General features: G+C 35.5%; 1 protein-coding gene, 1 non-coding gene and 1 pseudogene across 19 annotated transcripts in view; all 3 read right to left on the bottom strand.

Annotated features, from left to right (window-relative positions):
• Positions 1 to 2,878: 2,878 nt before the first annotated feature.
• On the bottom strand, positions 2,879 to 3,038 carry LOC148778998 (U1 spliceosomal RNA). Its single transcript, XR_016048689.1, has one exon. It is a non-coding gene; the product is annotated as a U1 spliceosomal RNA (small nuclear RNA).
• A 4,786-nt stretch (positions 3,039 to 7,824) lies between these two features.
• Positions 7,825 to 12,135, bottom strand: LOC18432534 (GTP-binding protein BRASSINAZOLE INSENSITIVE PALE GREEN 2, chloroplastic-like; annotated as a pseudogene). The gene is made up of 3 exons (XR_016048672.1): positions 10,604 to 12,135; positions 8,985 to 9,180; positions 7,825 to 8,402 (listed from the first exon to the last, which is right to left on the bottom strand). The product of XR_016048672.1 is annotated as a GTP-binding protein BRASSINAZOLE INSENSITIVE PALE GREEN 2, chloroplastic-like (transcript).
• A 6,196-nt stretch (positions 12,136 to 18,331) lies between these two features.
• The window catches only part of LOC18432535 (kinetochore protein), a 45,904-nt gene continuing 43,344 nt past the window's right edge, over positions 18,332 to 20,891 (bottom strand). For 14 of the 17 annotated variants that reach the window (XR_016048669.1, XR_016048671.1, XR_016048666.1 and 11 more), the window contains 3 exons: positions 20,339 to 20,472; positions 19,392 to 19,487; positions 18,332 to 18,716 (listed from right to left, as the gene is read on the bottom strand). Coding sequence is in view for 10 of the 17 variants with exons in the window: in XM_088857111.1 (XP_088713237.1) it covers positions 19,418 to 19,487; positions 20,339 to 20,472 (204 nt within the window). In the remaining 7 variants the exon portion in view is untranslated. The remainder of the gene's footprint in view (positions 18,717 to 19,391; positions 19,488 to 20,338; positions 20,473 to 20,891) is intronic. The other 3 variants (XR_016048667.1, XR_016048665.1, XM_020666230.2) reach the window with 1 other exon arrangement.

The raw sequence follows: 20,891 nt of genomic DNA, 5'->3' as shown, positions 1-20,891 counted from the left end.
GATTTACGTAGTGGTTCAAGCCGTATGATTAAATAATTTTGAATTTTTTATCTTCTAGATACCTAATCTTATCAAAAAAAATATATACGTATACATCCATAATGATGCATATATAAACTAGATATATTCATATTCTAACAATTAAAAGGTGGCTTTCGTGCCCATGATTCTTATAAGAAATGGGCAATCAATTGCAGAATGGGTGGGGTTCAGATGTTGCATCTTCGAGAAATATGGGCCGATCCCCTCTATACATAATGGACAAAAACCCCCACATTGATATGGATTGATTCTTGAATATAGTTTCTTCTCCTCGGCGTGTGATAGATATTGTGTACTGGCTAGGCCAAAGCAAACGACCTGTTCGCCATCTTATGAGCCATGAAGATATGCTCTAGCATTATAATCCCCATGAGAATTGAGGAGCCAAAACTTTTAAAGGAAGATGACCAATTGGGATGTTAGATATGTCCTCTTCCCTATCTATTGGATCAGGAACCTCGGCGGTTTTCATAACACCTCTTGCTTCCCATTCATCTCTAGCTTGGAAGGTTCTTTCAGGCTTATTTGGTTTCTTGGAAATGGGTATCCGTTGTTTGAATAGCATATGATAAGAAACCTGAAAGATACCTCAACTGTTTGGATTGTATTAATATTATTGTATTACATAATATACTGTTGGATTGTATTAATTAATTATAAACATATTATGTATTTATTGTACTTATAGAACATGAGGGGAGATGAAGAGGTAAAGCGAAACTGCTATTCACAAAGAGAAAACTTGGCCTGTGGAATTTTGAAAGGAAACTCCTATATTCTTTTGTTCGTAACTCATCATTAAGAGTTGACGTTAAGCTAGTGAAAAAAGTATGTAAAGAGACCATTTATTTTTAATACAATGAGGTCATAATCATTATTATCTATCCAATTTGACATTGATAGCTAGGAGTAACTGTAATTTCCTTGTAAGAAAGATAAATGATCTCATAGTATACAATCCCGTAGTAAAAGTGTTTTTATATCAATTGCTAGCTGCTCGCGCTTAGAGCCGAATTCATGAGAAATCCATTTATGTACTCTTGAAATAGCGATGTTTTATGTCTGAAGTTTATGTATCACGCACCTATAGAGTTTTGAAGATCTACGCGCTTTGTCCTATCTATCAGAAGTGGAGTTATTAAAGGATGAAGATTCTATAGGGCTTAGGCTTTATGACAACAAAATTAAGCATTACATCAAATAGCACTTTTGGCAATGGAAATATCTATGATGGATCTAAATAGATTTCCAACACTGAAAATAAAATTGAAATTAAAAAATTAGTATAGATCTTGCAGATCTATGAAGACTTAATTTTAGGGTGAAATGAACAATCTAAATAATTTGCTACAATATACATATTTTTAGAGCTTAAAATTCTACTTTACTTCACAACTAATATGTTCAAGCTGAGATGATCGATGTAAAGGTTGTCCGATGCTTGAATTATAATTTTTGATGATTTATAAAGTGAAACTTTACTTATTTTGACAAGGCTTCAGCACTATCAAGCCATATTTCTTTATTAAAAGTGGGGAACAGATATCTCACAGGAAGTCAATATACCGACGATGTTTGAAATGGGTTTGATGCTGAACTTGTCGCCAAGACGCTAATCACTTAGGTGGGACAAACAACTAAACATGCTACAAATCAATGTTATTAAAACCAGACCGAACTTGCAGTTAAACCGGTAGAACCAATTATAGGAAAATAGCTCAGGCTTAATTGGTTAGCGCTTGACGATTTACAATTCTACGTCCTAGGTTCAATTCCTATCAAGGTAGGGGCTCTCTCCCCACTGACTCACAAAAAAAAAGAAAAAAAAATACTGACTCATCCAAAAAAAAAACAAAAATCAATTACCGAAATCTTGTCCAACCTGAAACAAGTACTAAATTAGGATTACAATGATCCGGATCAAACGGGCGTATGACCAGTTGAATACCTTGATCGCTGATTCAAACGGGGGCATATGACCAGTTGAATCAGCAAGTACTCAAGTTGAATTTAAATTCCATGTGTTTTTTCAAACTTACTGTTAATATTTTACAAGATTAACAATGTTCACATGTTCTTTCTTTCTATTTTTTCACGTTGATCGCATGAGAACTTTTTATTATAAAAAATGATACCCCAAAAATCTTAATAAAAAAAAAAAAACTGTATTACTTTGATTTTTTCAAAAAGTAAAATGTTAAATTTTTTGATTTAAATATATTCAAGATGAAAGCCGGATTTGAATAAAAATATTGAAGGAAAAAGTTTATCTAAGGTTGCAACCTTAAAATGTAGAGCTACGGATGCACCTCAAAAATCTATCGAAAAATGTTGTTTTAATGTTGAAAAATACTCTAATTGATCATCGAGATATATGACTATGAAAAGTAAAAAAAAAAATTGAGTTTTAAAAATAGTGCATCTTACTACCCTTTATCTAGACCATATAGTTTCAAGATGACCATATAGTTTCAAGATTTCCATACCCTTTATCTAGACCATATAGTTTCAAGATTTCCATAAACCGTATAGTTTCAAGATTTCCATATAAACAGATTTCTATGTTTATAGATCTACTTGATTTTAACTATTTTTAAAGTTTAAATTAGATATGAAAATAAATTTTGAGATAATCTAATATTTTACAGCACGTTATAAGAAACTTTTAGAGCACATTTAAAGTTGCAATGAAAACCACACACAATATTGAAAGAGATACCATTTAGAATTTCAAGTGTAGATTAATTTTGCAAGAAATTTGAATTTTCAATTTGGTGGGGGATTAGGATTTTAAGTATGCATGAATTATGTAAGAAATTTTAATCATTGAAATTGGCGGGGGCCGCGCGAACGCGTACCCCCCTGTCACAAATTATGACGTCCATTCCCTCATTAAGAGAGATGGTAGGGTGACCCACCCCCGCACGTGCAATGGGGACGGCCGCCCTAGGCCATCAGCCTTTCGGAACACCGATTGACCCCGCCCAGGTAAGTATGCTTTTCCCTTCATCCTCCAACCATATTTATGTGCCTTGCCTCCCAACAATCTCTCGTACCTCCCCAATGTGGGACTAAATGAACTTCATTCATGCTTTTCTCCTTACAAACAACACTTTGAATTTCTTCTCTCTTCTCTCTCATTTCCATTATCAAACCCTACCACTTTACCCCCCCTCTCTCTCTCTCTCTCTCTCTCCTATTCATAAATCCTAGTGCACAATTTTCTCAACTAATTCAAAGTGCGTACTATATGCTCCCATCTCATCTCTTCATATTTGTTTTGAGGTTCCTATATGAAATGTTACATTAAAAATAAAAAATAAAAAAGGAGAACGTTTCAGGAAATTATTCATGAGTTTGAGGTATACCTCTCCAAATTACAACTCTTTTATGGACAAACTCTAAGAAAGTCTCAAATAATTATTTACCGAACACAAATGTAGTAGTCCGAAGGAGTTTATCAGGAATAGTTTTTTAAGATTTTTTGTAGGCGCGGATTTAAGAGCTGTCAAAATCATTTTTAGAAAAAAATTTTAAAATAAATTAGTGTTTACGGAGACACGTTGTCATTGGAGGCTATCTTAGCGTCCATTCAAACTGGATGGCTAAGAAATGATGAACATAAGTAAAATATATAAAGGTGGGGATGTATAGTTTGTAACACCCATCACACTCCTCGTTCAGCTAATTTTGTTTAAACTTAGGTTTATTAAGGTCTTTTTTAATGTTTTAAAAAACATATCGATGACCCAGATCGGCCAGATCAAAATCCATGTTGAATCAGATAATCGATCAGATCGGTCGGTTTTCAGCTTAAATTTTTTAAAAAAAATGACTGAAATTTCTTTAAAATCTAATTTCTTATGTTTCCAAAGAAATTAGTGGCATTACATTGTAGGCTTCTACTATTTCACTAAAAAATTCTATTATTTTAATAAACTTTTTATGCATGAGTGTCTGTTGACCACCACATCCAGTTCTCATATTTAAAATGGAGTTTAAAATGCAATTTATTGCAATAAAATGGATATCTCTAAGTCAAGTTTTTTCTTATTTTGTACTTTTATAATATCCATTACCACTTGTAAGTATAGGAATCTTGCCTATTTATTTATTTTATTTTTTATATATTAATTTATTGAATCACATGGTTTTGACCAAAAGTAGGTAAAATGAATAGAAATCACAAATAATAATAATAATAATAATAATAATAATGCATAGACAGAACGAGAGACTCGACGTCGTGGGTTGAAATCTTGAATATTTTAGTTCGTATGATTTAGATGTTAATTATGTGTTTCATGAAATTTATGATAATTTCATGGTCACATTGTTTTGGATAATTTAGGGAAAAGTTTTAATTATTGAGTCCGGCCATCATGGCTTTCCAAATTACTTGGGGTAAAGAACAATCCAATAATGGAGGTTTGTGAGGTTCATGCTTTTTGGGATTATAGAACATATTTATTCACCATATCTATAGGTCTTTGAAAGATAATCAATAAATGGATGTTTTAGCTTGAAATGCCACCCATGAAAATGAAAACGACGTCTGGCTTCTTTTAGGGAGCATGCCAAATTTTGTAAGGTTTCAGTTTTATACACCCTCACCTCCAAACCTCCCAGTTATGACACTATGGAGAGTTTTGACTATAGCAAATCTTGTGATGATCTGTAAATCTTGTTTTTATGGAATTTGAATATCCAAAAATTGTTTAGATCTATAAAATAGACGGTCTAAAAATTTTGTTAGAACTATAATTAGAGCTTGAAATCTGTTTTTTTCATGTCTACGATCGGAGATGATCTATTTGCAGATTTCCTAATATTGAATATGCATTTTGCGGCAATGCAATCGTGACATTAAGATATACTTCAAAATTTTGAAGTACATCAAGTGGAAAACACTTTACAAGCACCTGTAGTTTACTATGATAAAGTAGCTGATTAGACCCCTGCCCCATGAAACTGAGGATTGAAGGGCAGGTTTGTGTGTTGGGAAAATATTTTCCCCTAGAAATTGTTTTTTTCAGGAAAATGATTTAAGAAATGACTTCTCTGGAAACATTCCTTGCTAATATAATCCAAAACCTCTTGAAAACTCGGCTTCATTTGTTCAACAACCATCAGGGAAATTGTTTTCTAAAAATACGAAAAGCAGCATGTCTTTTTTTTCATTCATTAAATTTTTTTATCAATACGATATTCGATACTTTGAAATTAAGACTTTTTGAAACAAACATCTATCCGATACTTTGAAATTAAGACTTTGGAAACAAACATCTATAATACGATTAACAAAATGGATGGTTTAGATCAATAGTTCTTGATTTATTATTAGTAGTTTCTCTCCCTATGTAATTGAGGATCATCAACGACACAGTCATGGCCGACGATGTTGGGGTGATGGATTTCGGGCAGGGATAAACTAGGTGCTCAACATCACCATCAACAACAATGAGGGAGTTCTTCGTGGAGGAACTCTCATAAGCAATGCCTCTAATGCCCTGCCCTGGATAAGATACAGACAGACGAACAAGCTTGACTCCCATCCTAAGCCAAGTACACATTTTCCCGGGTGAGGACAACAGCATTCTCTCCATTGTCAACGGCCGCATTGACATGACCAAGTCAGATCTGGCGAACAATTTAGGACAATTGACACAGGTCTAGAATCAAAGAGTTCATGGAGGCTATGGCCACTGCTGCTCATCTGAGTACGATTGGTTATTTGGATCAGGTTTCTGTTGTGCTTATTTGGTTGTTGAGAAGCCCATTATCACACCCAAGTACAATAACGACGAACAGAGTATAGGACCGGAGATTCCCATCCTATCTCAACCCGACATAATCCTCCAAACTCCTCTATTCCACTGCAACTCCTCCTTCGAGCTCCATTAATGGCCGTAACTCTGGTTTTGCAGGACTGGTTCTCAGACACGCCCACACCTAACTGCAACTTCAATAAAGATCTACACTAACTTCATTATAAAAAATCCTTGGGCCGCGTTCATGAATGCTGGTTTCTTGTGGGTAAAATGGGGTTACAACAATCCAAATAGAGCAACAAAAAATCTTCAAAGGAAAATCAACTCTCGTAAAGAAACGCTGAGGGAGACAGCCACTCTAGTTTCTATTTGCTAACGGCTTGGAGAAAATTGGTTAGAAACCAAACGGATTGGTGGATCGGCAAAATCGGTCAGATTATACTGTAAAAAAAAATATAAATAAATTATTAAAATTCATTATAAATGTTGTTTTTTAGGAATCCAAAAAGAAATCGGATTACTACATTATTAATTTTCATTTTTTTCATCAATATGTGAATATTGAGATATTTTATCTCTGTATAAACTTATTTTAACCATTGAATTACATCACACAAAATAAAAATCATGAAACTATCATGGATGAAATATATAATCATACATGGACTACAATAAATAATAGTTGTTTTATAAGAATATTTTAGTTTTTTTGACAAAAACCTTTTATTTTTTTAAAATGAATCAAAGAATCGAGACCTTAGGTTTATGTACTTTTTAAAATGTACAAAAATACCCATTGAAGAATCGACGGGGGCCATGAATAGAAGAATCGGGAGGCCATGGTATCCTGAATCGAAGAATCAAGACCTTAGGTTTATGTACTTTTTAAAATGTACAAAAATGCCCATTGAAGAATCGGCGGGGCCACGAATCGAAAAATAGGGAGGCCATGATATCATGAATCGAAGAATCGAGAGAATCGTGACGTCACATGGCCGGGAGGCCATGATATCATGAATCGAAGAATCGGGAAAATCATGACGTCACATGGCGATTTATGGCAATTCAAGCATCGAAGAATCGGGAGAATCATGACATCACATGACGATTTTTACAGCATGAAATCGCCAGTTCTTATTTAGAACCGAGCTATTTTTCTCTAGAACTGAGCTATTTTCGGTATTTCACTGAAACCGATACGGGTTTTTATTGCTATTACTATCATTTGAGCTTCACTGGAACCGACACGGGTCTTTATTGCTATTGCTATTATTTGAGCTTCACTGGAAACGACACGGGTCTTCATTGCTATTGCTATTATTTGAGCTACTTTTCTACCCCTGTTTTGGGCATGATAAGAATCGCCAATTATTATCTAAAACCGAGCGATTTTCGGTATTTCATTGGAACCGACACAGATCTCTATTGCTATTATTGCTATTATTTGAGCTTCCTCTTCTACCTCCGTTTTGGGCATGATGAGAGTCTGCCCCAAGCTCCTGCTATAGCTATTGCTATTATTTGAGCCTCCTCTTCTACCCGTGTTTTGGGCATAATGAGAGTCCGCCCTTGGTTTTAGAAAAGAGAGAGAGAGGGGTGGAGCTTCGTCATTCTCGAGAGAGACGACGAACAAGCTTTAGGCCAGCTGGAGAAGAGGGAAGCTGAGGCAGAACATGAAGATGGAAGCGAGGCCAGTTGAGCGAAACAGGGGGATCAGGGTATAGACAAACCGTGAAAATGGTGGCTCTTACCGCCAGAGATTGGATGCCCATTTTTCCATGCTCTAAGCGGGCAAAAGTTAGATTTTCTCACTTGCTACAATATATTGTCTTTTCCCAGTTGAAAGATGATCACAAAAGGCTTCTTTATTGGGAAAATGCTCTCTAGAAAAGTAAAATAAAAAAATTCAGGAAAACGCAATCGTGCTTTAAAAGTACATTGATTTCTGCAACCCATGGAGGAGAGGGAGAGAGAGAGACAGAAAGAGAGAGAGAGAGGGCCAGCAGGGGTATGGAAAAAACCAGAATTTTATTTTCTTGAACTGAAAAATGGTGTTCAGTTTCGCAAACTACATACAGAGGCTTCTTAGTCACTACAAGGGACCAAACACAGAAACCTCTCTCTCTCTCTCTCTCTCTCTCTCTCTCTCAGGCATCAAAGCTATCTTCAGTCTCCAATCCTTAGCAGTCAACAGTGAAGAACTTCCAATCCATGGCATCAAAATGCATAGACCAATCTGCAGTTATCAGCCATAAAAACAAGTAATATTCTCTTTTCAGCCCTTTGTTTCTGAGAGTGCTGCTTCCTCTTTCCTATCATTTTCCAGCTTCTTCAACTCTGATTCCAGTTTAGCCAAAATCCAAACCTTTCGAGGAAAGGTGCTCTATCAAGAACCATGGGCTCCCTTACCATGACATCAATGGCATCATATATTCATAGCCTCAACGTTGCCTCTCCCTTTAGCCCCAAAGAGAACCAACCAAGCCCAGCTATGGCTATGTCCATGCTGTTTACTTCCCAACTGATCCCTGACACCTTGAATTCCTGTTGCCCCCACTCTCCGAGCTCTGAAACCCTCTCATCTCCAGGCTGAAAACAACAAACCCTTTTAACAGGGATTCATGCATATATACATTCATTATACATTAATACCTACAAATACAAATGCATGCATCCATCAATCTATACAAGACACAAACATGCATTATACACAAACATACATAAACTTAGACACATATCATACATGCATAAGATTCACTGAGCTATTTTTAAGTCGCTTGGATGTGTGCATCTGGCAGCTCATAAATGGTAATCTTTTGTTTAGGTCTAGAGTATGTCCACCCTCAAACGCAAATTCGTTTTGGGTAAGAAGACGAATTGTTTTCCGGTAAGAGCAGCTTCATCATTTTCAAATTGCTACTCAAGAGATAGGTGGCCTCTGGAGTATAGAAAACGTGGCGGTTGATATCAACATAATATCAGCCCATTGCAGTATACATTGCTCCATTAGGATAAATTATTATTGTTCATGACCAATATTTTCCTTCATCATATGCGCCATTCCTCAATAATACTCGATATGCTTAATTAGCTTATTGGGAGTTGGTTATTTTTGTTTGAGAAGAGAGACAGATCATAAGCTCCACTAGATGTATGTGAAGGAAACTCTACTAAATAAAAGAAGATGCCAGAATGTTATCTGTAGCCTGGTGCCAGCATGCTTTTTCCATAGTTCTTCAGCATTTTCTATCTTCCCCAAATGAAGTGAAGTGTTCGGTGAAGCCCAGACAGTTACATAGATGGTCTCCACGGAAGCATGAGTTAAATCAAGTCTCATTGGGCCACCAACATGAACAGTCTGTCCTGCCTGCAATTGGTGTAATAATGATGATTATAAGTTTATAACATCATCCATGATGAGAAAAATGTAAAAAGTGAAGCAACAGGTAAGATCAACGTCATGTAAAAGCCAAATATCTGTTGCTCAAAAATCACACAAGAAATGGTGAAAAGATATAAATCCAATTAATAGAAATGAGTCAAATGCTTTCTCTCAAAAAAAGTAAGAATGAGTCGAATGCAACTCTAAAAACATTCAAGCAACAAAATCCAGATGCCAGAATCAAGGTTTAACGGGAGAAGTTGAGCATTACTATTTATGAGAAGCAAAATGAAAGGGCAGCCCCTTGCGTGCTTGCACGCACGTGCATGCGTGTGTGTGTGAGAGAGAGAGATAGAAGTTGAGCATTATTATTTATGAGGCAAAATAAAAGGGTAGCCCCCTGTGTGTGTGTGTGAGGGAGCCCCATGTGTATGTGTACATGTGTGTGTGTGAGAGAGAGAGAGATAGAGAGAGAGAGAGGGTGAAGAACCAATAAACAGCAACTAGACAAAGATAGAGAATCAAATTATGAATTCCATACAACTGAAGCCCAGAGAAGAGATACACATGAATCAAGAAACCAAAGGCTTAGGCCTCTGAGTAGGATGCAAAGACGAGAACTAAATACTGGATACTTCAACCTTTTTTTTTTATTTGTATCTGTAAACATTGTATGCCGTTGTTCTTAAATAATTTTACAGAACAATTAAATATTAATTACAGAAAAAAAAAAGAGGAAATAAAAGAAATAGAGCTCTAAAGTCCAATAAAGAATATGGGGAAGACTAGGTCAGCTTGTTTGGGCTTTCGGGACAAGCTTCAAAACTTCGAACTCTTGACCTCCCTCACCCAAACTGATGTCTACCACTAGGAGAAAGCCTAAGAGAAAACAGGCCAGATTAGTTTATTTGTGCTTTCTGGTACCTCCTTTACCCAAGTCAAAGGCCAAGGTTCATAAGTTCTAAAGGTCACTGGAATTGAGAAAAAAAATGGAAAGAGCTCCATATAACCAGGCAGGTTGGCATGGTTAGTTTCTGAGATAAACTACAAGGTTTCAATCATTGACTTCCCTCACATAGACTGGTTCTCTTACCATTAACCAGAGCCTGAATTCTGCACTGGATACAACATATTTAACTTACAAACGTCAAATGGCAATGACTTGAATCAAGAAAACATGCAGATCAAAATTCTCTAAGCAATGAATAAACAAAAGTTAGAAGTGAGTGACAGCATTCAAATCATGAAAAGATATTCTAATTAAAAGTTAATCCAGAAATATATTATCAGAATACCATTTGCTATGTGTGCCATTCGCTATGTGTGCATGCTTGTTAATACCTTGCCGGCTCTTTTCACGCAGATTACTGCGTCTAGTAGGGGCTATTCATAAGCTCAGGTTACGCACCTTCATCCTATAAGTCCTCGGTTGCAACTCCTTACGAATCTCCACCATCTTCTGCTCATCTCTAGTGAGCCTCAGGCTCATCAAATAAGGATGCAAAAGCCCTGGAGTGTCATACATCTTCGCTTTTGCAGGCAAAATCCCTCCAATTCTCACAATACCAAGCGTAGTTCCAGGAACCACTGACTCTGTTAACTGGGTCATCTTATTTCCCGCTCTCTTTGCAAATGCATTAATCAAAGTTGATTTCCCTGCATTTTGAGCACCTACAACCCATACATTTCCTCTTGGACCAGCTAGCTCCTTGATGAACATTAACAAATTTCGAACACCCAAATCCTTTTTTGCACTAACTAGATAAACCCCACTTAATTTGGGGGCACCCCCAGCTTTAGCCCTGTGTCTAACCCATCTATCTAATTTAGTTGGTGATGTTTGAGATGGTAAGAGATCAACTTTTGTAGCGACAAGAACAAGTTTTGGCAATTTTTGCAATTTTGAGCCTTTTTGGAGTGCTTTTAACAAGGATTCAGCACCTTTCTGAGGAAATGAACCATCAAAATCTACACAATCAACTACTAGAACTGCCACTGTGTTTGCACCAGAATTGCTGGTTTTCAAGAGTCGGGTGCTAATCAATCGATCAAAATCAAAGTCAGGGATCAAATTCTCGAGCTTTTGGTTCTTTATCTGGCCATAAATTCGCAGAGAATGGCACTTGCGCACACTGTTACAGTGGGTTTCTCTCTTATGGCCTCTCTAGCCTTCTGTTTCCTCTCTCTCTTTGACAACTTCTCCTTCTTCCTAGAAAGAGTTTCCTCGGTTATGTTCCCATAACCCACACCAGCTGGTGCAACCCATCCATATCCTTCTTCCATTCTTCCTCATCATCTACGACTTCAGGCATTTCCCAATCAAAATTTTCATCTCCACTCCCTATAACTTCTTCTTCTACCTCTGATTCTCCTCCTCCTTCTTCTTCCTCTTCGTTTTCTTCTTCTTCACTGAATTCTCCAAGAAAATCATCAAAATCGATCAATTTCTTCCGTTTCTTCCTCAGTATCCCTCTTTATGAAAAACCCAGGAAAATAAGGGTTTTCACTCTGTATAAAAACTCCACAACCTGGACATATGGGCTGGCCCTCTTCTTCATCCCTGCCATCACTGAAAACTGGTTTTAGGGGTGCCTTAGATTTTCTTGTATTTGCTGAAGTGGGTTTTGAACATGAACAAATAAATCTGGTTTTCTTGTTGGTTTTGAGCGGAACAGAGGGATTCGAACCATGAAAACATCGAAATGAAGCTACCCAAGAAGCAAATGGACTGTAATTACCTCGGAAATTAAGGAAATGAAAACAGGGCGTAAGAGTTTTGCCATTACCTTTGAATAAAATATGAGAAAGGAGAGAAGTAGATATGGGTTTTGTAGGGCGACACCATTGGAGCTGCAGTATCATCAGTTGAGCAAGCGAGATTAGCTTATGTTGGGGGTCAATATTCATATTTTGCAGCGTTTCGTGTCTTTTTTTTTGAAATAAGAGTACAGAGACGGAATCCTCGTATCTGAGATTAGTGCGATTGAGTGTTCCTGTAGGACCCAATTGTGAATTTGGTACTACAAGCAAAACACGATGAGCATTTTTTTAATCAGTTCTTCAAAACATATTTGATTATCCTTGTGATCATTTTTCACTAGAGATAGAATTGATAGGATAATATCAAAATCATGTAAGAAAGAATTTAAAATTTGTAAGAAAAAAATCTAGCCCATAAATAATCAAAGAATATCTTGGGTTCTTTTCAGTAAACTATCAAAACCAAGCTAGAAGTAAAGGACACGGTTTCTGTGAGTCTGTGGACTCACACCTTAATAATTTATTTTTTAAATAGAATTTGATGCTAATGTTTAGGGAATATGTAATCTTTAACATAAAGATTATTAATCTGTAAAAATAACTAAATTTTTAAAATTAAAAATGATATTTTTTAAATAAAATATTTGAACCATTTATTTTACTTTTTCTTTGGATGACTATTATGCGACTCAGTTTTGGTGGACGGTGTAGATCTCCATGCTGGCATAGTAACAGGTGCGGGCTTGGACACACCAAACAATTTTCCATAAACGAAAGAAACATAGACCTAAATTATACGCACATTTGCTTTCATCCATTTACGCGAGGTAAACAAAAATTGGCCAGGAGAAAAAAAAACTTAAAATTATCACACTTAGCATAAAATTGGACTTTCCAATTCAGAGTTCTGGTTTTATGTAAGGGATTGTTTACAAAGTGACCATTTACCTTATATAAATGGAGGTCACAATCATTTTTATTCATTAGATTTCAAATCGGATGGCTTGGAGGGAGTCATGAAACCATATTTTTAGCCTTATCTCAATTAATTGGATTTGGCTAATTAGAATAATTATATAATAACATAATATTTTTATTATAATATTATAATAAAAATATTTAAATCATCACTATTTCAATAAAAAGTCTTTTAAATAATAATATTAATAATAAAAATTATGGTTGTTGTAATAGTAATATTAATAACATTAATAATAACAATAATAATATTAGGGTATATGCGTTTGATTTTTAAAAATATGTTTAAATGATCGCTATATCAATAGCAAATGTTTTAAATGATAATATTAATAGTAACAGTAATACTTGTAGTAATATTGATAATATTAATAGTAACGCGAGGGTATGTGAGTTTGATTTTTTAAAATATATTTAAATAGTCATTATTTCAACAATAATTACACTAAATAATAATATTAATAATTACAGTAATACTAATGGCCGTAGTAATTTTCATAGTAACAATGATAACATTAGGGTTTGTGCGTTTAATCTATTTGAATGGAATTGACATTTCCTGAAATTCGGCATAAAATGGAGATACAGGACTCCCTCACAAAAATGTCAATTCCATCATTTGGTCTGGGCTATTTTTATGAAATATATCTCCAGGAGTCCCATTTCCAGGGATCCAAACGGGCCGTATTAGAAGTAGGTCTTGAGCTTCATATGGATCGAGCTATCTGAAAGCGAAGCTCTAGGATGCAAAAGTACTACTGTTGGATGGAATCCTCGCATACAAAATGAAGATAAATTGTCTCCTCTACCTGAGTTTAACAAAGCAGTGCCATGGCTGAAAAAGAGTTCGTACTTGGCTGAAGCTCCCTCTATGGCTGTGCTGATCTTTGAGGACTAGTTAACGACTCTTGCTGCCGCATCTCAGAATGGGGTAGCCAAGTCAGTGAATCTCCAACCGTCAAAATAAGGCGTACCTCCAAACTATGTCATGCACTGTTGTTATTGAAAATTTTAAGGACGGCTTGAGAATCTATTTTCATTTTTAATTATAAAATTTCAAATTTCAAAAATAGTTCAAATAAAGCAGATCTATAACCGCTTGCGATATGTAATATTTTTGGGACCTGCTATCTCTATTCTTCCTTTTTTTTTCTCTTTATTCCATATCCATATATCTCAATGTTGAGGCAATCAAGTAGATGGTTTTCTATTTCCATTCTAACCCTTTTCCAATGGCTTTTTGAGGTGCACTTTGACTCTATTATCTAAGATGCCAACCTTATATAAATTTTTTCCTAAAAATATTGGAGCTAAGATTCTCCTACAGCCACATATTCCCTACCATGTATGATACACTAGTTGGAAGTAAGCTAACTAGGCTTAATAAAGAGAATGAAATGGAGTTAAAAAAAATTATATAAAACAACAAGGAGGCAGAGGGCTCATTCTTCTCTATCAAGTTATTTGTGTTCCTCATTTCTGGTAAAAAACCATAGTTAAAAAAATAGTTAAAAAGGCCCAGATGGTGTTTAATAAAAAATTGTGTACTTTAGGTTGGCCTGCAAGGTTTCATTGTGATGAAATTGTAAAAAGTGATTGATTATTTTTTTTGGATCATGTACCCGATATTCAAATTAGTTACTGTTTATCTTTTTATTTCTCTGGATTCCTCGTGTTCGGGCTTCTTTATATTTGCCGGATTTGCAATGCATGGATAGAGAGAGAGAGATCCAATTGTGGGTATGTACATAAAGAGAGAGGGAGGGAGGAGGGGCCCAACCTCGATTTTTTGTGGGGATTCGAAATGTGTGCGTTTTGATGTGTGCTTTTTCAGAGAGAGAGAGAGAGAGATAGAGGCCGTACTTGGAGAGGGTATGGACACTGAAGTCTGCTTTTGTTTAATATATGGAGTATGTTGTGTGTGTTAAGTGTCTTTCTTTGTCTTTACTATGTACTATATATAATCAGTGTTGGTTCAACTTGGAATGGAATCAATCGAGTAAATCAAAATCGGTTACTGGTTGAGTTAGTTTTGTCCGATTTAGGTGATCCGGTCAGTTATTTTTAAATTTTTTTAAAAAATATATATAAAATACCAAAAAATTAAGGATTTGTTTGTAAGGTGTTTTTAACTGTTTTTTATTATTTTGGTAAAAACTGAAATGTATTTTGTCAACGAAAACTTCTTTTTATAACTTTTCTTCTTTTTTATAGTATTTTTAAATAACCCTTGGACACATGGATTTTTTTACTTCTCAACTTCATTTAGATGTGTTTTGTCTAATTATGCTTTAAATGTACATTTCATATTTTTTTAGAATTTTTTTGTATTCCTTTAATCTTTTAACGCTTTTCGACTGTCCGAGACCTATCCAATTAAGACGGGTGAATTTGCCGGTTTCCGAGTTATTCAGACCCAGCCCATGGCCAATTTCAAGGTCTAGTTCGATTTTGTTGAACACTGCATAAGATTATATAAAAAACAGGCGTATAATTTTTATCTCCAAATAATTAGTTTTTGAAAAATATCTCCATACTTTCTATTTTTAAGTTTCATTTCACAATAGACTCAAGGTTTTAAAAGATATATTAAGACATAAAAATTGTAGATTTTATTTAATTTAAACCTGTTTTTTTAGGCCAAACAAATCTAAAAAGACATATCTTCTCTCTCTCGCCCATTACCCCTCTCAATCTCTCTCCCTCTCGGTGCCCATTACGTCTCTCTTGCCTGTCAAAAGAACTCACGGCATCCAAGCTCTTCAATTTCTCACTCCAAAACAAAATCTTTCACCCATCTCTCTCTTTTGGGAAACTAGTTTATTAGTAAGGCAAACCTCATCTTAGACTATTATGATCTCCCTTTCTATTGATGGCAGAAAATAACCACTGAAATTCTCAGAGAGAAAGTGCCTTTCTCTCTCTAAATTCTCTTATTCTTCTAAGTTCTAACAATTGAGCCAGCATTGAGAGAGAGAATGCATGGTTCTATAATATCAAAACCCGAAACCCCACTAAAACTATTACAACTACCTCTATATTGATAGCTAATAATAAACACGGAACGGGTCTTTGGTCACGCTACTAAGATTGGACCAAGCTTACAAGATGAGAGAGAGATAAAGAACTTCAAAGCCCGGTTGGAATAAGGTGGTTTGGAGAAATTGAGAGAGGTAATGGGGAACGAGATAGGAAAAATGGGGGGAAGGCTTTTAAGGAGGTCAGGAGAAGATGTAATGGGCAAGAGAGAGAGAGTTTTGGGGGCTACCGATCCATGGTGGTTTTGGGGATCCGGTGGTTTTGGGGATCCATTAGGGGGGGGTTCCCCCCCCCCCCACCCCCAAACATAACCAATACATAACTGACTGGTTTTGAGTCCAAACCGACCGACTAATAACAAACTAGGCAGTTTTCTAAAAAACTGGGTAGTATTTTTAGAAAATGGGAGTTTTATTAGGAAAAATTACGTAAATATCCACTTTAGTTTACATTATTATCAAATACTTTTTGTTATTATTGATATGTCCATTTTTTGGACTTCATAACAATTTTTTTTAGAAAGACAAAACTTCCTTTTTTTTGGTTTTTCAAAAGTCAAATTCAAGCCAATTTTGGTTTTTGAAAAACTTAAAATTTTTCAATCTTGTGGGTCCTCTACGTATTCTCTCTCTTCCACCGAAAAATCAATCTACGTAATTTGATCATGGCCCAAAACATCTGTTTTGCATTGTGAAATACTTCTTCACTAGCAGAGTCATTCCATTGAACAACATTTGTGCACATTCCCATCACTTTCTTTGTTTTACAGAGCTTTTTCCAGTGGATGCCGCATACTAAGGTGCAGAACTCCTCTCCCACGAAAGCACGATGGGTTTCCAAAATCCTGGAGTCAGAAAAAAAAAACGCAACGTCTAATATAAAGATTTAAAACAAACCAAAACACAGTGCAAGAAAACCCCCCTCATCTCTATCTCAACACCACGCAAGAGAATCTCCCTCGAGAAAGAAAGGAAATAGAATAGGGAAAAGTGGATGAAAAGGATCAATAGAGAAAACCATGTACAAGACAAAAAAGCCGTAATAATCGATACCCAAGCAAATGTCACATAAATTAAAAAAAACTAAGCCAAAATAAAATGGAATACCAAACATGATTCTAAAAATGATTTCTTAATAAGCAGATATCTCATGCAAAATCTACCAACCTAACCCCAAAAAAAAATCAATAGAAAAAAAAAAGGAAGAAGCCCAACTTTCAAATTCAGAGATGATAACCCCAAAGTTCAAACAGAGAACCAACAAATTCTTAGAGATTAGAATAAGGGCTATGATTAACCCAAGAATTACACGATCAAAGAAAAGACCCGAACAGAACGAAAACTAGGCTCACAAGAATACCTACTTAATTTTCAAAAAAACAACAAAAACCCTAAAAAAAAAAAAAGGCCTTCAATTGATACCCAAGAATCCAAATAAATTGCGTAGACTGGTTTCTCGATGGAAGAGAGAGAGGTTGAGCGAAAATACGCAAAGGACCCACAAGAGAGAAAAATTTTCAGTTCTTGAAAACCAAAAATTTTAAATTTCAGTTTTCACCAAAAATTTAAAATTTTAGGTTTTTCAAAAACCGAAATTTAAAATTTTCAGTTTTTCAAAAATCGAAATTGACATAATTTTGGTTTTTGAAAAGCCGAAAATGGGTAATTGCCTTTTTTAAAAAAAAATTGTTACAAAGTCTAAAAAACAGACATATCAATAATAACAGAAAATATTCAATATTTTGATAATAACGAAAACTAAAATGGATATTTACGTAATTTTCCCTCTTTTTTTATACTGTACAACTCACGGTGGAACATCAACACTGGTAATATTTAACAGCTAGGGAAAATGTGCTGTGCACATGCTCCATACATTGTAATCATAAGCAGCATCCCAATCTAACACGTGGGTGAACAGTGTTGGAGGAAGACTGGGGCCACCGAACAATCTTCCCCTTGTATTTCCCATAATCTCTCCATCACTAGGCGACTGATTGATCCAGCGATGACTACTATAATCTTGCCATTACCATGACCATATGGATCACAAATATTTCGGAATATTACTTTGAAATTTAAACAACTTTAACACTTTTTTAAAAACTTCAAACTTGAACGACCATGTCCTAAGCATGTCCATCACAATTTGGCAAAAACGGATTGTACATTGGCCAAACAAAGAGGTTTTCCCATTTAGACCTGTCCTAAGGTGTGTCTGAAACTGGATTGTCCATTAACCAAACAAGAGGTTTGCTAGTTTAAACCCATCCAAGTATTTGGGTTTTATATGCATATGGATTAGAATATGTCTAAACCATTCGGTTCATCTAATTTTGCAACTAGTTTTAATAAAGGGATTGTACACTCTAAGAATACTTACTTTTGATGTAAAGAAATCACAATCACTCATGTCCATTAGATATAAAGCCGATTGCTATAAAGCCTTTTGCTCGGGATTTGTCAACAAATTTAAAAAAATTTCTATTGAACTTTGAGCCAAGTTGCACACCCCCAACTCGTTTCCACATCCACCAGCCAGCCAAAGGTGATTGTGATCTCCTTCTACCACTGTGTACTTTCCTTTCAAGTAGCAAAAGAAAAGCAAGAATATTTGGTCAACCTAAGGGCAGACTGCTTTGTTTCACCACAAATTCCCCACGCACATTCTCTTGGATCCGGCAAAGAAGATCGTAAAATGAATCCCCTGAATATGAGTTCTTGAGGAGGAAAAATGAAGTGACCCTCAGAGGAAAGAAAAAACAATGTTAGAATAAAGCCTTAGAAGGATTCATTCGACCCCAAAGTAAGTAAAGTAAGAACTATAGAAAGAGACAATATACTTTTGGTACAAGGAAATTACAATCAATCTTGTCCATCAATTTTCAAATTGGGTGATTGTACGAGCATCAATGACCAAACCCAAAGTTCAAAAAATACTTCCAAATGTCATGACCCACCCAATTTGACATAAAATGGTTAGGAGTAATTGTACCTCTTTATAACAATGATAAATGGTCTCATAATATACAATCCCAAAAAGGAAATTATCTCCCCAATTTACTCCTCTTGGTCCAAGTGGATACGTGTGCCAAATTTGGTGCAAAAAAAAAATCCCTAATGCCCTAAGAATGCAGGACAGACTAAATGATTTCCCAAAAAAAACATTAATGCAAATCAAACATATTTATGCACATTAATGGTCAGGAGTAATTTGTAGCATGATTTTCTATGGAAAGATGGCAAGAAGATTCCAAGGGCATTTTTCACGTTGCATACAAGAAGGCTAAGTTCCATTTCAAACATATTTATGCACAATCAACAAAAGTTATGCTATATAAGGAATTTCAAACAAAATCAACATCATTCTTATTTCTCATTCCGGCAGAAGGAAACTCGACAATGGGTTTGAATTCTTACCTCTTCCCGGGTGAAAAAAGCTCATATCATGTTGAAACAGTGGAGAAATATGTACATAGAACAATCTTCTCATTCTCAGCAATTGATACCTCTTTCCTGTAAGGGACACCAAATTAAACATTTTTTGTTACAATCTTCTCAGATTTCATTTAAATAATTTAAAATAACCAGCCACTGAATTTACCTAATAGTAAAAGAACACCCCTCTAGATATGCCAGACAATATATCTAATCAGAGGAGTCATTTCAGTGGGCAAAACCATTCATGCATGTCTATATCTCAAAGGGCAAATCAAAGACACAAGTTGAGAATCCAAGCTGCCAAATTGTAAAGTCCAAAAATGCAGTACTAAACAAGAACGAAGTCGAGAAAAGGGAAAAATCATGTCAATTCTCAAAAACATCCGAAAGGATTCAGAACCGTGGGCTGATAACAATTTATTAGGCACATATTATGTAAAATTCGACATTTGTACTATAGAATTTTAACGATGTTTCTACACAATTGTTTTTTATTAAAATCTCGTGTTTACTTATGTAGAGATAATTTTGTAAAAAATTTATTGCTTATTCACGAGATCATTAGATGGGAACTTATTAATGGTGTTTAGTTTTCACTGAAATAGTAATATTCTCTGCCACTTCCAAGTTCACAAAATCTTTAATCAACTTCAAGTCTTCAACAAGCCATTATGGATTATGGGTAACATGAACATAGCTCTCAAAGGCAAGAAAGTGTGCACAAATGCAGACACACAGGCTGACTGGATCTTATAAAGTGCCATTACAGCAGCTTTATATGTGTGCCCATTATATTGGTCTCCAGTGCTGCACCAATAGCTAAAGAATAAATTCAATTAAGCTAGAAGATTGGAGGACAATAATCCAGTCACATTGCACAAAAGCAGAAAAAATTCAGGAATTCTAGAAGAATGGTTTTAACATACCATGGTGGATGAATACGAATCAACTTTCCAATTTCTATTTCTACATCCATGCAGATCCTTGAACTAAAAATAACAGTCCCAAAGCTTTCTCCGACATCTTCTATGTTTTGTGAGCTCTTAATGCCCTGACAGCTCTGCAAAAATGAGGGGAGCACGATACAGTGGACTACACAAAAGATGGAACTGAAAATAATTTCTCAAATTACGTAAAGCGGTCTGGAATTTAAACTAGGTCCAATCAATAGAAAATTGCACCAAGGAAAATGTAGTACTCAAAAACCCACAAAGATAAAATCAGGTTAATACCAGATCAGAGTGGCCAGCTTGACCTTCATACATAAACCATATTGGATAGCAGTTCAAAGGTATAGGTTACTAAAAGGGGACAACCGGACCCCAAGTCCAAACTAGGCATGTTTCATTGATATGGTTGGGTTGCTCAAAACAAGGGCTGATAACAGGGTAGGCCTATGTTGCAGCCCATTACACATAAGGGTGCACATGCATACACCCTTATGCATGAAATGCCCAGAGAATGCATCATAGGACTCTA

This window comes from Amborella trichopoda, chromosome 13 (assembly GCF_054954075.1).
Source record: "Amborella trichopoda isolate Santa Cruz 75 chromosome 13, AtrichopodaSantaCruz75HAP2 v2.0, whole genome shotgun sequence".
Classification (NCBI taxonomy): domain Eukaryota; kingdom Viridiplantae; phylum Streptophyta; class Magnoliopsida; order Amborellales; family Amborellaceae; genus Amborella; species Amborella trichopoda.
Note: the sequence above shows the minus strand (reverse complement) of the source record. Positions and strands in the feature narration are given on the sequence as shown.